This window comes from Netta rufina (genome assembly GCF_964035555.1).
Source record: "Netta rufina genome assembly, chromosome: 24".
Classification (NCBI taxonomy): Eukaryota; Metazoa; Chordata; class Aves; order Anseriformes; family Anatidae; genus Netta; species Netta rufina.
In genome coordinates this window covers 2,372,654-2,389,981 of record NC_140148.1, presented here as the reverse complement: position 1 = coordinate 2,389,981, position 17,328 = coordinate 2,372,654, and the positions used below count along the sequence as shown (strand labels likewise).

The 17,328-nt window shown below is 48.9% G+C and overlaps 1 protein-coding gene across 1 annotated transcript; it reads left to right on the top strand.

Moving 5' to 3' along the window:
• Positions 1 to 7,752: 7,752 nt before the first annotated feature.
• On the top strand, positions 7,753 to 12,587 carry LOC311218585 (keratin, type I cytoskeletal 19-like; the record flags this gene model as incomplete). The annotated part of the gene is made up of 8 exons (XM_084301317.1): positions 7,753 to 8,337; positions 9,268 to 9,350; positions 9,913 to 10,069; positions 10,316 to 10,477; positions 10,844 to 10,969; positions 11,090 to 11,316; positions 11,637 to 11,782; positions 12,562 to 12,587. The coding sequence occupies 8 exons, from the start codon at positions 7,753 to 7,755 to the stop codon at positions 12,585 to 12,587; spliced, it is 1,512 nt and encodes a 503-aa protein (XP_084157443.1).
• Positions 12,588 to 17,328: the final 4,741 nt, after the last annotated feature.

Below are 17,328 nucleotides of genomic sequence, written 5' to 3'. Positions count from 1 at the left end.
TTTGGAAAAAGGTATTTTAATGGTAGTGCCCCGAAGCGGGCTCTCCTGGGCCCTCCAGTCCTAAATTAGTTACATGAAAAATCGGCTCTTGTTCCAAAACGCCAGTTGCAGTGGCTGAAATGAACTGTTAGAGCTCGTCGCAGAGCCTCAGGCAGTCCCGAGTGTCAGGACAGACAGGCGGGATGGAAGGTGTGCGAAATGTTGCTCCTAATGACCCTCGTGGCTCGAAGGGGAAACGGGACCTGAACTGTGCCTCTGCCCCCTACGAGGCCACCAGAGGCTGAAGGGACACGGGGACAACTGCCTGGCACGGGGCAGTTCTCCAGGGTGGGACTGACGGGGGCTTTTCTTACCAGAGCTGTCTCCCTTCCACAGAGGGCCAGCGGGAAGAGGAGTCCCTGGAGTCCCACCGGCTGCAAGAAGCGGGGGGCTTAAAGCCAGCCTGTGCCAGCCGTGCCTGTCCTAAGGCTCTGGGGAGAGCAGGCAAGGTGAGGTGTCCTCCAGGAGCCTGGAAGGGTGGCCACGAGCTGCTGCTTTAGCCCAGCCATTTTCTCAGGGAAGAGGAGGAAGAGATTTTCAGGTTTTCTGGGCAGTGAGGAGCTGCAGAGGGTTTCTTTTTTCCTGGAGAAAGGCAGCGCAGGTCAGACAGCAGGATCGCAGGTGTGACCACTGGTGGCAGAGCTTGGGGATTAATTAGGTACAGCAGAAAGCAGCAGGAAGGGATGCACCCACAGGACATTTATGCAAAGAAAACAGTTTTGTCACTGGGGAGTTACCAGGAGTAAATATGTTTCAATAAGAGCTTCAGCATGACATGAAAATGAAGAGCTGGCAGGGGGAGGCAAGTCAGTCATCAGCCTTTCAGCAAGGACGTAAGATCAAGCAAGCTAGGGAGAAGAGGGAAAAGAAATGTCAGTACAAGAGGAAGGGGGAACGTAAAAAAAGGACAAAGGGGTATGTGGAGGAAACCTCGGGACAAGCTGTGCTTCCTCCTCTCTCTTGGCAGGTCACTGCAGACAAGAGAGCTTCCCTGCCAGTCCCACCGCACGCCCCTCTGAGGAGGTCTCTCGAAGAATAAATCTGGAAAAAGCAAGGCAAAAACCACCTGGCAGTTCTCAGTCCTGCGCATGGCACCAGTTGGAAGGGACCCTGCAGAACCGCTGCCATGCTGCCGCCCCTCTGCCTGCTGCTTCCTCCTGCAACGCTGCTTGGAGCCCGCCACGGACCTCCACCCGTGGGCTAATCTGTCTCGTGGTCGGTCATCTAACAGCTGCCAAAGCTTGTCTCTAATAAAACTCTGCTACTACTGATACAGCCTTGAACCCGCAAAGCAATTCTACAAGTAATTTATAATACAAGTATTAAAATAAAAACCTGTTACTCAGATACTTATGTTTATCATATACCCTTGGCTAGAAATCCACCCAGATCAGGGCTTCTCTGAAGTGTTTGATCTACTTCCACGAAGCAGTTATTTTAAGGGAAAAGGAAAAACACTCAGTGTTCCCATCTGCCATGCTGCTTGTGCTGAATTCAGCGGCTGCGGGATGCTGGTGGAGGAAAGGGAGCAGCCGGTGCTGCGCAAAGGGCCGTTGGCCTCCAGGGGAGGAGGTGTAAGCTAACACATGAAGTCGAAGGTGATAAGGAAAGAAACGTTCAGGGAGGCTGGAGAGAGCACAGGGAAGCAGTTTCAGGGCAGTCCGACTGATGATGTCCTATTGAAAGAGACTTCTGAGTGAAAACCAAGTTTTCATTAAGTAGGCGTGTGCTAATATAATATAATGGACTGTAATTCGCAACACCTTTGAGGTATTAATGTGAATGTGCAGCAACAGGATAAAATCAAGAACAACAAGCTTTCCCCAATAATCCCGAGTAGTAATTTTGAAAGCAAGGTTCTGCTGGACCTGACACGCCCTTCTGGTAGAGGGAAACACTTCCAAGAGAAAATGCTAAATAAAGAACCCCTAAACGGATTAAACAAGAAAAGGGCAAACAGGAAGAACCAGCTGGCAACATGTGGGAAGATAAAAGGGAGAGACAAATTAATATGTGGGAGAGAAGTTTTTTAAAAGCAAGATACAGTAAACAGCAGGGGGAAAAAAAAAAAAAAAAAAAAGATGGTGGTGTTTCATTACCACAGAGAAAGGAATTACACATTCGGGAACACAGCTGCATTTTGCTGCTTGTGCAAGCAAAGGCTCAGGATCCAGCCCTCCCCTCCTCTCTTCCTCTAAATGCATCAGAGAGGCTGCGGATGGTGCTTACCCCCTCTGCTCCTCATTAGGCGGCTCTGTTAGCCCTTTTCTCTACCCAAACACCGGCTGGGGTTTGATGACTAACCTTATACACAAATCCAACATGAAGGCTTCCAACAAGAAGACTTCAGGGGAGATGATGAGCCTTAATTATTCTCTTGGCAAAAATTTCAGCAAAGATGGGACTTTTTGTAGCCAGCTTTCTTTCTCGCTCTGCAGAAAGCCTGGTCTGCTGCTGTGACATCTCTCCTGCTCTGCCCTTTCGGCTCCGAGCTGTGCCTTTACGGAGATGGCTCTCCATGGAGGGCCAGCAATCGAGGGATGGCCCCAGATGTCCCTTTGGGGACGGCCTCTCCCATCACTGGCCCAGTGAGAAGCAGCTCTTACCCCCGTGGGTTAATTGCTGTAATGAGCTTGTGGACAAGGCTCTGCGCTCAGTGCTGTGGCTCGTTCTGTACCTGCAGCCCCAGCAGCACCAACTGCACTCCTTCGGCGTTATTTAACCTGGCTGCAGAACCTCCGAGGTCGCTGCATTAAACGCGATGCAGGAACATAAAGGTGCCTCCCCTGCCCAAAGACTGCATAACCTGCATGATTATCCAACCTGGAACAGCACAGGAAGAGGCAGCAAGGGACGACAAATGAAACACAGAAGATGCAGTACAGCCTGCACAGATGCAGTACGCCAGCACAGCCTGCAAGAACCCGCTCTTTCCTTACTGTGCAAACCTTGTAAAGCCAGCAAGGAGTAGGTCAAGGACAGACAGAGACTTAGGCTGAAGGTGTAAGACCAGGAGAGGAACCTAAGGATAAAAAGAGCAGGGGTGGGTGCCGCAGGGAGACGAGGGAGAGCTGCCTCAGCACTCCGGCGGGCAAGCAGGAGCTATCGGCATCGCCGCCCGCGGGGTCGATGAGACGCGCTGTGATCGCCCTGGCAGACACAGCACCTTTTCCTACAGAGAGAACAGACACATGCGAATTACAACATCATCAGAAAAAATCCCCGAGGAGAGAACATACCAGAGGTTTAAGACATGAGCGAAGCGGCAGAAGTAAAACAATTAGATTGGCAAGCTGCTAATGCTGGAAATCAGCCATGAGCTAAGGACTGCGCTGCACACGCAATTATACCTGATTACAGGCACAATATATTTTTAATACTAAGCCGTGTTTTGGTGTAATGTACAAACTATAATTTCTCTATAAAAGTCTGTTTTATGAAAGATGCAGACGGGCACCGTCTCACTCACGCCCTTGTAACTATCTGTGGAACCTGTATTTTTGTTTCTTGGGTTGTGTAACATTTACAAAGAAGTATTTACATAAGTAAATTACTACTATAAGCAAGCAGGAGATTTCTCAGCCCAATACACTGAATAATTTCATTTAAACTGCCTGTATCACCACATACTGACGGTGCATTGAAAACAGACATATTAGTACAAGTATTAAATAAAGATAAGAAGAAAACTCTTAAGGGGGGGCTCTGGCTGGCCTGTGCCCTTGGCCACCTGCCTGTCGTGCCGCTGCACAGTACCTGAGCTCAGGAAGCACCTGAAATACTCCAGTCCTGCCTGCCAGGTTCTGGTTTGACCCCCATGGCTCTGCTAGCAGGGACCACAGGCTAAAACCTTGTTTTAGCCTTGTTTTAGCTGGAAACAGCTTTCCATGCAGCAGTGAGGTTGTTCTAGTTTCATGCAGCCATCAGTATTCCCACCTCTCCTAACACAATTTCTCTTTTATTCCTTTGCCATGGAAATCAGCAGTGCTTCCAGAGGTGCAGAGGTTGGGAAGCCTGGTGGCACTATCATCTGTTGGCGCTGGAAAGAAATTAAAACCCTCCACAAAGTGAATCAGGAAAGGCTGTGAGCTTCAGGAGGAAGAAATCCGTCTCTCTCCACCTCTATATTCTGCCGGACTTCATCACTAGCAAATGTTCAGAGGTAGTTTGAAGATGTGAACAGTCAGCAAGAAAGGAACTTTCAGTTTCCTTCACAGAGTTATCACCTTCGTCACCGAGGTGCATTTAAGACCTAAGATCACTCTATTACCAAGCTCCCTGTGGCAATTTTTTCGGTTGCCTTACAGGAATTTTGCTAAACCTGGTGGTATAAATCAGTGAGTCACTAGCCAGAAAAAAAGTCGTGGTCTGCATTTGAAGGATGGGAGCATGAGGTCTGGAGCCGGCTCAGTATCACATCAAAGAAGGATTTAATAAGTGATGCCTAATGGCTATTATGCAAATCATTAATGGTAATTACAAGTGACAAGATAAAATCATATTCCAGTGTGGTTGCACAAACATCACTGAAGCAATGCTTATGAAAGCAAAGTTGTCAAATTAGACACGCCCTTCTCGTAGTTGACACAAGGCAACACTATCAGCTTTGATAAGCAAAGCGAGCAGAATGTGGAGGAGACAGGCTGACGATCGGCAAAAAGGCTGGGTGCTGGGATGGCCATGGAGCCAGAGGACCCAACCCCACTGCCCATCGCATCCCTTGAAAATGTAACGTTGTCCTGCTGCCCCCCCAGTGCCCATCCCTGTGTCGGTATTTATCTGCATTGCCTCCTCATCTGCTTTCACATCTCTCCCTTCTTTGCCATAATGACCACAGAAGTTACCAGTGTTTGCACGGACACTGTGCTGACAGCACTGCTAATCCTGCTGGCGAACTGAGTCTCATTGCTTCCTTTACTTCCGTCTGTATGAAACCATTTGCTTCCTTCCATCACGTCTGGGTTGTAAATCCTTCGGGGACATTTTTATGTCTCGGGCTTGCCCAGTCCTTTTCCATGTAGTACTCTGCCCCGAGGCTATGCTCCCGGTCTACACGAGCACAAATAACAGCTGCAGGAGGAAAAGGAATTAGTTTAGTGGAGAAAAGAGCCGGTACTGGGGGATGTTTCAGCACAAGATGGTGGCACACAGCTGGAGAGCACAGAGTGCCATGTAGCCAGCAAACACAACAGCACGTTTACACCTGATCCATGGCGATGTCTCAGCTTGGAGCCTTGCCATGGTCATAAGGAAGAGCACGGCCCTGCATGGCATGGAGTGAAGCTCACCCATGGCCCTGCAAGCTGCCTGCCTGCCAGCGAACACCACAGCAGCCATCCAGCACATGGAGCAAACGATCAAACTGCTTCTAAAATACAGCCTGGTTGGCCACGGACTGGCTCCTGGATGCATTTGCTGCATCAGCCCCATGTCCATCTCCCAGTGAAACTGGCAGGAGCCCAGTAAAGCTCCAAAGGATGTGCCTGGATCCTCAGCACAAGTCCTTTGGAGGAGCAGTAGGATTGGTTCTAACCTTCACCGGTAAATGTGATCCTGTAGCTTGTAGACCTTTGAGGCAGGACGTACATAAAAGGCTGAGCAATTATGTGAACCAGTTTGCTTCGTGGCCAAGACCTGTAAGTGATGAAGTGAGGCAGTGCCCTGTGCCCACCTGCGGAGTGATGTCCAGTATCCCCAGTACGTCCCCCTAAACCTAAGGCTCTGAAAGGGAACGAAAGACAACCTTACTGCAGAGCCCTTCTCTTTGCAGACTGCTGTTAGGCAACTTCTGAAAACCTACACAGCAGAAGCGAAGCTCCAAGCAATCCAGACATTATATTAATTTTTGTAGGCTCTCACAGCCACACCCTGTCTTCAATTATATTCCTCAAAATGACTGATGAAAGCCAGATTTACTCCCTATCCTCCTTTTTTGCTCGTATTTTCACTATGGTAAGTCTAGGCTGTGTGGGGAGCACGGGGGATGTGTTTCCAGGGGAAGATGGACTTGTATTTCAGGCACTGCGGTCTTAGAAATGTGAGCTCTGGGAGACTCCAGCTCTGTCCTTGAGCAAGTTATTTCACTGTACCATATGAATAATGAATATTCCAGGATGCTGCCAGCCTTGGGTAGGCGTCTTTTATCATTTTTGATCTAAATAAAGAAGTAAATTAGCTCACTGGAGAGTAGAGAGCCCTAACGTGCTTGTGAAAAGGTGGTCGCATCCTTGTGTGCTCGGGGACCCTCTCCGACCCGCAGGCACAGCACGTCCTGCCACCAGCAAGGGAGCAGTGGCTGAGCACCCAAGCAGCTGCCGAGCACCCTTGTGGGGTTTTCTCTGCCCTTCTCCCCACCGGTGCTGGCTGCTCGGGCAGGTGTCACACTCACCTCCAAAGGGGACCGATCTCAACCACTCCTGTAGCTGGGTAGATGGACGTCCTCAAGTCAAAGGCTGCTTGTGAGTAAGAGCGGCCGGGGAATTGCATGCTGTAGGGAACAGAAGCCTGTGTCCCCTGGAGAGCAGAATATCCTCTCATTACGGCAGTCTGCCACAAAAAGACACTTGCACTGGCTGAGCCAGTTCTCCGAAGGCTCCTCTGGCTATCGCTTGCCCGGTTTGGGAGATTGCTCTGCTGTGAGCAATGGCCAGGCTGTGCCATTACCTGGTACCGCTCCGACAAACTCAGTTAATACATGTGGAAAACTTTTCTCCTTTTTATTTTGTGCTCGATAAAATCTTGGCTAGTAGTTATGGCAATGACCTGCTGGATCTCATCACAGTCCAGCCAGGGAACTGGCTAAATCGCCCATGGACATTCCCTTTCCTTCATCTCTTCCTTTATCTGTGATCACCACAAATTGAGGCAGCATGGAGAACAATTACTTTAACTGAAAAATAACTTCAGAGAGGTACTTTGTTTGTGTCAGCTTGCACTGAGTCTGGGACAAGCAGGAACATCCCACATTTAGTTGGCTTGCTCTTCGCAGACCATGACAGCAAGTTGGTTTTTTTTGTGCTTGCACGACCAGAGCAATGTGAGCTACAAATGGGGAACTAAACCCACAGGGACACTACCTGAGTGACTTAAGAAATCTCACGGCAAAGCATGTATTAGACCTACTGTCTTTAATTGTGCCAGGTGGCAGACATCTACATCATGATATCCCTTGCCTTTTCACTACTACAGTCGCTATTATTCATGCTTTTCAGAAGTGTGAATTTATATTAACTTCCCATTTTTATTCCACACACTGTACCATAGCATGTGATACAAAAATGTTTATTGGACTAAGAATAAAATAAATACAAATTAATAAAAGATAAAAGGGACTTTGATGTTATAAATACCAATGTTTCTTCTTTGTACATAATCTAGGGCAACTTTTTTTCTTGACTTCTTGTAAAGTTTGCATCATACAAAAAGCTGATGACTCATAAAACATTATTTTACTTTTTGGAATAAGCTGCTGACATGTAAAGTATCTTCCTTGTGAACTGGGATTTCTAGAGGGAAACTGCCTATGGGCTATTTATTCCTGGCATAAACAGCAAGACTAGCCAGCCCCGTGGGAAGAAGAAACACCCTATAGGTGGCACCCCCTTTGGAAGGTATAAATAGAGATCTGCGGCAACAAACAACCTGCAGTCTGATTCAATATCAAGCTGTGCATCTTGCTTTGGGCTTTGGGTTGGATCTGCAGCTGTCCTCAAAATGAGTTGTAGTATTAAGCAGACAACTGGCTCGCTCAGGGGCAGGACCAGCGGTGGCAGCTGTGTTATTGGTGGCGGTGGTGGTGGTGGAGGAGCACGGATCTCCTCAGTCTCTTCTGGAAGATACACGACTTGTGGGATAGGTGGTAGCCGAGGGTTTTCTGGTAGAAGCTACTGTGGTGGTGTGAATTACGGAGGAGGACTGAGCACTGGCAGCTTGGTTGGTGGAAACTATGGAGGTGGCTTAGGAGCCGCCGTCCTCGGAGGATGTCCGGGCATCGGATTCAGCGGTGGCAGTGCCCGCTTCGGCGGTGGCATTGGAGGTGGCATTGGTATCGGTCTTGGTGGAGGGGTAGTTGGAGGTGGCTTTGCTGGTGATGGCATTCTTCTTTCTGGTGACGAAAAGGTCACCATGCAGAACCTTAACGACCGCCTGGCTTCTTACCTGGACAAGGTGAGGTGCCTGGAACAAGAAAATGCTGACCTGGAGTGCAGAATCAGGGAGTGGTACGCCAAGCAGGGCCCTTTTTGTGAGCCACGGGACTACAGCTGCTATTATAAAGAGATAGAAGATCTTCAAAACCAGGTAACATCATTTCTCAGCTGCTTTCTCCCTCGTAAGCTTCTCTCACACTGTTGATTCACAACTTACTGCAGTTATCGAGAGTAACATTTCCTCATTGTACAATGCTTTTCGTAAACAGACATTAAGACGACTGCCCGTAGAATGCCCTAGAGCTGAAATGTAAAAATCCTGGGTGCTTGGACTGTTTCCATTGCTTTTATTCGTCAGATATATTTGAAAGGGAAAGTGTTAGGTTCACAGAATACAACTCGCTTGGCTCAGTAGTCTTTCTGAACTAGATCTGTGCCAACATGTTCAAAGAGATGTATGCCAAGAAAACAACTGAACAAGAAATAAATAATGAGTGACATGAATTTATATTGTGCTGTCACCAGTCTTGCAGAATTCCAGTTTAAAATTCTTTCTTTTTTTTTTTTATTTAAAGTTTACTCTTTCACAGAGAACTGGATGTATTGGACGTGTAATTAATATCAAGAACAAGGAGAGAATTGCCTGAATGCATTTTGAGTATGCAATTTAAAATTAAAAACATTTCCCTGCAAAGTGTATTTGGCAAAAATTCTAGGATGTCAACGCACAAAGAGGAATAAAGTGAAAAGAATCCAGGAAACAGACAGAATAAAGCAGACTTATAATTAAGTCTCGGAACAAAGCTTTTGTATCTCTTATCCGTGAAAGTGAGATTTAGACTTAAAAGGTTGGGTGGATCGTGGCAGGCTCTGGACAGCACTAATTATAATTCCCCAGCTGTCTGAACTGTGTGTTTTAGCATTTTAATGCCTCCACGGTATTTCACTTGTCCCTGTGACTGCCAGGCTCTGCTGCCTGGTAGCCAGCCTCAGAGAAGGGAGAGCTCAGGGTCTGCTCTGGGCACACCTGAGCCTGGGGATACAGGGAAGAGGCTGAGTACCAAACCCTGCTCTTTTCCAGATTGTCTGCGCAACCATAGACAACAACAAGATCATTCTGAACATCGATAACAGCAGGATGACAGCCGATGACTTCCGAGTGAAGTGAGTACCCCCCCAGCACGCAGCACCCCTGCCTCTGGCACCGTGCCCCCACCTAAAGCCTCGTGGCAAGGAGCTCTCGGTCAGGTCCCCCGAGCCCTGTGCCCAAGACAGGCTGGAGGCTACGTGGAAAACTCTCATCCAGTGCCTCTGAGCTGCCTTCACTGGTGGCACTTCCAGGTTGGGGCAATAGCAAGGTTTTGTGTGGAGCTCGGAGGTTTTTAGAAAGCAGCCAGCTGCAGGGATTCGCAGACAGGGATGGGCGCGGGTTCACCTGAGCTGCCATTCTGGCACGCGGTGCCTTGCAGAAGGGAAGTTTTTGTTTTTCTTGTTGGAGCACGGAAACGCGGTGAGTGACACCTCCACCCCGGTGAGAAAGCTCCAGACAAAGTGGATTGAGGGCAGGCTTTGACAGAGCAAGCCGGATTTGCTTTCCCTATTGTCCTGGGATGCTAGCTAGGAAACCACTGCAAGAAAGATGGACGGTCACATCAAAAAAAAAAAAAAGAGCGGATGGTGAGGTCAGGCTCTGACTGCTCTGTCTTGTTTCCTTTCTCACTCTCAGGTACGAGACGGAGCTGGCCCTTCGCCAGAGCGTGGAGGCTGACATTAACGGCCTGCGCCAAGTCCTGGATCAGCTCACTCTCTGCAGGTCTGACCTGGAGGCACAGCTGGAGTCGCTGCGGGAGGAGCTCTGCTGCCTGAAGAAGAACCACGAGGAGGTAGGCTCCTGCTCCTCTCGTGCAAAAAGCGTTAATTGCTAATTGCAGCCACTGCTGGCTGCAGGTGGGTTTCTCCTCCTCTGCTGCAAGTGATGGATGCAGACGGCGCGTGCCACCCAGGAGCTGAGAATGCCCACCAGAGAGGGGCTCTGCCGGGGGCTCTGCTCTTCCCTACAGGGAAACTGGGTTCTCGCAGTTGTTTTCCTTGTTTTTAAAAAAAAAAAAAAATGATTTGATTTTCTGCAGGAAATGAACTGCCTGAGGAAACAATCGACTGGAGATGTGAGCGTGGAGGTCAATGCCTGTCCTGGCCCAGACCTCAGAAAGATCCTGGAGGAGATGAGGTGCCAATATGAAACACTGATTGAACGCAATCGCAAAGAAGTTGAGGACTGGTATGAGTGTAAGGTGAGCAAATTTACTCAGCTTTGACTTTTCCAGGCAATGCTTCCACACTTATTTAACTTAAGCAAAACCAACAGCATTCGGCACTGATTTCAGCTGACCAAGTGCCGCAGGGGATGCTGCCCCTCTGCCACATGTCATTAGGACTCGAGGCAGGAGCTCTTCACAAAGCAGATGAGGAGTGGGAAGGACTGGGCAGTGGCACTATTAGAAGAGGAATTACATGCAGGGTTTACTTCATTAGGATGAGAGACTTCACCCAAACTCTCCCCATTCTTTGTTTTTCGCTAGCTCCTCTGCTCTTTCCTTAATCCTCAGTCTGGTTTACACTGGGACATCCCCTTAATGTCTGTACTTGGTGCTTTGCAGATTGAGGAGGTAAATCGGGAGGTTATTACAAGCGGTCAGGAGGTCGAGACGTGCAACAACCAGGTCACCGAACTGAGACGCCAATTGCAAGCCCTGGAAATCGATCTGCAGGCTCAGCTCAGCCAGGTGGGTGGCGTGCTGCTGCACAGCTCAGCTGGTGCATGGTTCTGCTTTGGCGGAAGGCTCTGTGGTTAAAAGCAGTGCTTCCCATGCTGTATTTCTAACGTGCCACACGTTTTTCTTCAGAGGGACAACCTGGAAGCATCCCTGGCTGAGACAGAGTGTCGCTACAACAACCACCTTGGTGAGCTCCAGAGCCAGATCACGTGCGTGGAGCAGCAGCTGGCTGACCTGCGCGCGGAAATGGAGTGCCAGAACCAAGAGTACAAGATCCTGCTGGACGTCAAGTGCCGCCTGGAGCAGGAGATCCATACATACCGCTGCCTGCTGGAGGGCGGCCAGCAGGACCTCATGTGAGTACCCCCTAGACACACCAAGAGGCGCAATACCTGTGTCCTGGGTATCTTCAAACAGCCTCAAAGTGAGCTACAGGTGGAGGCTTTCTTCCAGCTCCTTTCCCTTCCTCACTTATTTGGGGTGATTGGAAGGCAGTGGGGATAATCTGCTTCCCTATCCTGTGCCAGGCATTGCCAGGAGAAGAGCTCCCTGCAGCTTTCTGCCCATTTTATGCCCAAGAGGAAAACAGATCGAGAGCAGAAGGGCCAACGAGCAACCCGTACTTCTGATTTATCTGACAAACCCTTCACTCAATGTCACTTTCCTGTCTCCACAGTCAGCAAGGAGGAATCAGTCAATCGTCAGGGCTAGGAGGAGGAGTTGCAAGAACAGGTGGAATAGGAGGAGGAGGTATCATTAGAACAAGCCACACTTACACTTCGTCTTCCCAGATGCCATCTTGTGCAGCTGCGGAGATACAAGGTAAGCGCTGCAACACGGCAAGATTTCCACAGTCCTCTCCTTCCTAGTGCAACACGGACAGGCAGCAACAAAGGCCTTTCCAGTGAAGTTTACAGGGGGTATTTAATGCAGTTTTCAGGGGGTGTTTATTGTTTTATTGCGAAGCTACTGGGAAAGGCAGAGGAGTGGCTGCGAGTGCTTTCAGAAAGTAGGCAGCAGCTGTCAGTCTGCTTGGAAGCATGAGAACTGCAAAAAGTGAGGAGGAAGAGGGAGAGACAGAGGGAGAGAGGCAGCGAAGGCAAGCCACAGACAGGCAGAGAACACAGAGAAAGAACCAGCACAAAACCTAGGGCAAAAGGAGAGCCGGAGAAAGGAGTGAAAACCAAAAAAGACACAGGAACGATGAGGATTTTGGTAGAAAATTACTAGCACTATTTCAGGGGGAAACTTCCAGCCAAACTGGAAGCAAAATACGTGACTGTGGTGGCAGCTGATCCAGCAGAACGGGTGTGGGCAGGGGCACTGAGCTGGTGGGGACCCTGGTGCTGGTCCCTCACCCAGGTTATTGGGGGTGCAGGGTCTGCAGCTCCCACCTTTGGCATCCCTGTGTAAAAGGGCAGCCTCAGAGCACATCTGCCTGATGGGCAGGCAGCGACCAGGCCTCTCCTTTTGGTATTTATCTGAAATTCCAGCTGAGGTGGCTTGTGGGATGATCGTGCTGCGTATGCGTGCGGCATGACAGTGTGGGAAAGAATCTGTTCTTGCTTTAAACAAAGTGATGTTTTCTTTGATCTCCCCAGTGCCTTGCAGAAGGATTTGTGATTAAGCAGAGAAATGAGAGTATACAACAAGAGATCCCTGCAGCAGAGCCGTGGATAAAGAGAGAGAATATTTACTGTATGCCTCTGCTAAGAGCAAGGAACGTGCTCTTCTGTATTACTCAGCGATGCTAAGCAATGTGTCAGAGGGATGAGCAGAGCGCTGGGCCACATTCTGCTTTATTTTGCTATTTGCTTTTTCCAGTCTGTACTGCTGCGTGTGCCCAGCCACCATGACTACTACTGGGGTTAACCAGTACTATGATCACTCATGTACCTGCTGGTGAAAAACCTTCTCTAATAAAACTTTGCTTCTGCCTGATGCAATCAAGAAACCCGTGTCTGCAAACTGAGTTCCTTGAGCAAAGCAGGGGCTGGTCCGGGTGCAAACCACATCCCCGGCCAGCAGAAGCTGGGAAGCCACGCACAAGGGGCCCCAGAAATGGTTGGGATCTGCTCCACGGGGAGCAAAGCGGCTTTGGCAGCAGGAGCCAAAGAGCAGCCTCGTGGACCTTGCAGGGCTCGGGCAGCTCCTCCCGGGCAGCCCCTGTGGGCAGATGCCTGCGTTCCTCTCACAGGGCACTTTGTTAAAGCACAATTACAGAAAAGTATATAGGAGAATAAAGAGAACTGGCAGAAGGTCAGTGATGGGACAGGCAGAGAGAGCCTCAGCCCTGGGTGTTGTGTCTGGGCTGTGCCCGCTGTAATTCACCATCCAGCCCACAGATCTTGGTCCCACAACTGATTTAATTTCTGCTGAGATGGCTTCTGCTCAGACCCAGCCCTTTCATGTTATAGGAACCTTCCCACTGAGAAAAGGAGTGGTGGCAAAAAGTCCATTTCCTACCTATTCTCACCTGGGGACTGAGTCACTGGCCGGGCATCCTGTTTCAAGCAGTTTCAACCCAAGCATCAGAAACTGCTGCAGAAGCAGCTGTACGCTCATCACATCCCCTGCAGAACCAGAGGGGGCAGGATGGGGGCTGAAAAAGTGCAGCTCAGCAGAGAATACGATAGAGAAAAACAGCCAGCTAGCGTCTTTCGATACACACAGCCATTATTTCTTAAACCTCACAAGCAAGACAAAGATCAGCCCCTCCTCTGCCCCCAAAGAGCAGAGGTAGCTGGTGCTGAGTCAGTGTAGATGGGCAGTGTGAGTGCGTCCTGAGGCTGACCTGGGCAGAAAACCAAGGGCAGCAGTTTGGTAACAGCCCCGCAGCTCTTCTGGTGGGTGCAGCCACGGGCTTACGGGGGTCAGTCTGCGTTTGGGGACTTTTCAGTTAAAAGCCAGTACGAGCTGGAGGGGTTTGAGGATTACACTGTTTGTTGGACCAGAGAACCATGCAGCGACTGGTTTTATACGCTCACTCCACCCTGCAGGTTTACAGCTACAGCATTGGCTGCTGTCACCTCTGGTGCGCTGTGATGTGGCTGTTACAGAGTCACACTCACTTATGGGGTGATTTGGCAAGGCAACCCCCACCTGGTAATTCCTTTGCTGTCACAAGCTGGAGATTACGAAGCAGTCAACCTCATGGGGAGAAGGAGAAAGGATATAGAGACAAAAACATTTCAGGACAACATGTGCAGTCTGGTGTGGCACTCTTTTCTAGCCTCGCCTCTTATATAGAAACTGATTTCTCTGTTGCTACAGAAATAGACTTAACACAACCTGACATCTTCCAGGCCAGTGTCTTCTCAAAGGCTCACAGGCAGCAAGTGGCTGAAGAAATTCCACCATCAGTGTGTCAGGGAGGTGAAGGATGCCTATCTCCTGCTCTAGAAGTGCATGGAGAGATGAGTAAGTGGTATTTATTTGATTTTATCTATGAGACACTAAATCCATGACTATCCAGTGGCTAGAGCATAGTAAGAAATAAAAAGAAATAAAGAGAAATGAGAAAATGCAGCACTGGAACTACTGCAAACTGACACAGAACAGCTGCCATCAGTAGATGCTTTTAAACCAAAACTCTAAATCAAGTCTTCTCTAAAGACAAGTTCCAGTCCTAGGGAAAGTCTCGGACTTGATGCAGGAATCCCTTGGTAGACGTGTATACCCAGGGATATGCTGGCATATGCTTCCCAGCAGAGAGAGGTGCTTATTGTGGTTATACTGGAAGTTTTCCAGTGGTCGGACTCCTCTGTGTATATCCCAGTTGCTCTCAGAGCTCCAGCTGAGAAGTTGGAAGGACGTCCTTCCACGTTCCTTTGCCTTTGTATTCTCCTGCCTTGTTCAGTGCAAAGAAAGACAGATAATCCCTTTCTTGGTCTTGGTAAGTTCCCTTTCTGGTCTTGACCTTTCCCAATCTGCCAGTCTTCCTCTAAAAATACAAGGACATTTTACAGACATGCCTCCAGTTTTCAGTCTTCTGGAAACTCCGGGCTACCCCCAAAGGAGAAAAGCTTGCTGCTTTCTTCTGGGAGCCCCAGCTGATTCCCACCAGCCGGGGAGCCTCCTTCTCTTGCAACCTGCTACTGACATCTAGCTGCTCCATTGGATTCCCTGTATTCACATCAAAGGCCTTCCCACCCGGCGCACAAGGTCCGGCAGGAGCAACACACGCACTTTCACAAAGGAGCTGTCCTAAATTCCTGAGAGGTGAAAGAGACCTAATGACACGGGCTGCAGGACTGTAATGATCCTGAGGTTATGCCTATGCCTCTGGAAAGCCCCCAGGGACCTACAGACTCAGCTCCTAAAACACCAGACCTACGAGTCGGGATGCGTCTGGGAAGCAGCTCATGAGAAGGTGGCTTGGGATAAACAGTTCCCCAGCAGCAAACACCCTGGAAACAACCCATACATTAGGGAGCTGCAAATTATGGAGCTGCAAGCCCTGGGCTGGAAATTACATTTCCATGAGATTTCCATACTTCTTTGTGCCACGCAGACTAGACCCAAGAAGCTTATGAGCGCACACAACTGAATGAAAATAAGGAGGGAAAGGTTAGGGTTGTTTTTTTTTTTTTTTTTTTTTTTTTTAGATCTTCAGAGCAGTGATTTAATTTTATCTTAGCTTAACTAGTGCACCCTTTTCCCGAAGACAAAAAGGAAAAATAGCAAAACAGAGGGCAAGAGTGCACCATGCAAGGATCCCAGGCAGAGGCACGAAGAGGAGGGTCCGAGGGGAAGGTCCCCCCGGGGACCAGCGTGCTCCCAGGGGCCGGAGCCATCCTCTCTGCAGCAATTACCACAATAAGCATGTAGACGTCCTCCACTACCACAAAGGAGCAAGTCCCACGTTTCTGCCTGCATTATTCTGATGTGCTAAAATGATAACTGTGAAGGAGAGGAAGGAATGTGTGCTCACTCAGGAAAGATGCTTGCTGCAGACAGCTATTGGGAAACTCCTGAAGAATCATACGCAGGACAGGCAAAGCTTCAAGCAATGCAGCATTACATCAGTTTCGGTTCATTCCTACCACCACACCCTGACTCCAATTATGCTCTCCAGTCCTAGTAATGAAATTCAGATATTCCTTTCTATGCACAGTAACTTTTTATTAAGGTTTTTACCTATTCTTAGCTCGGCTCCTTTGCATTTAGGCGCTGAGCAGAGCACAAGGTGGAAGGAAGGGCAGGCTGACATTCAGGCACTGCAGACGGATCCAGGAGACCTGGGTTCAGCATCCCCAGACTCTGCCAGAGGCGTGCTCCTTATCTCTGAGTAAAGCACTCGGAGCAAGTGCCTCCACACCTCTGTCTCCAGCCTGCTTGGAGATATCACTGCCAGCTTTCACTGCTGGCACAGTGACATCCAAGGATGCAGAGATAAGAGGACGCGTCCTTACGAAGGAATAACTAGAGTAAGAGCAATAAAGTGATGGTAAAATCCATGAACACTGGGACACTTCAGTCCTTCAGTAAATGAGATTAGCTACTTGCCATAACAGCTACTCCAATCTGCCGTCCTGACACGGAGTGGGGATGTGAGCAGGAGTTTCGTCTCACTTCTTCTCTGGGGAAACAAGCTTGGAGAATTTCTTACAGGGAACGGTTAGTTTCAGGGAGCTGTGGAATGCCTGCCTCTTGCTCAACAGTGGCTAAAAACAGGTTCTCCCTACCGAGAAGGCCATTGCACTTGTGTCTTAGCCAAATACCTCAGGAAAATGAGCTTAGCCTGGATTTTGATGTCAGAAGAGGGGAAGGATTTTTGCTTTTTCCTTTCTCTGCCTAGCTAAGATTTGGAGACATTAGGGTTAGAGAATAACCTCTAGTTTTATTTAATCCATCTTTTCCAAACCAGTCCAGAACTGTAGTGGGGAACAATTTTTCTGCCAGCTTCATCAGCAATTCTGTCTTTGTACTTCCTAGGACAGTGGTCTCAAACCTCTCAGAAGCATGCAGCACATATTGACAGAGACATTGCCCACGGGATGTTTCCAGCCCCATTCACTGTTTCAAAAAAAAAAAAACAACAAAACATATTTCCCCAGCAACAACCACTATCCATACTGATGAAAACTACAGAAACATCTTTCACTGAATGTCAGAACAATGTTTAAAGTCCTAGGATGTTATTTCATGCTCTCCATATAAAGAAGCAAACCTTTGTGAACCGCCGGAGAGCCCAGCTCACAAATGAAGAATCTTTTGTCCGTGGCCCTTAAGAGCCCATTCCACAAGCGTCACGTCTTGTAGCTGAGTTTTCGGGAATTATTTCACCAGTGGAGAGACTTAAAGGTTAATCTTTCTGTCTCTGATCTTTCCACAAAGTTCTTACATCATTCCTCATACATCATTCG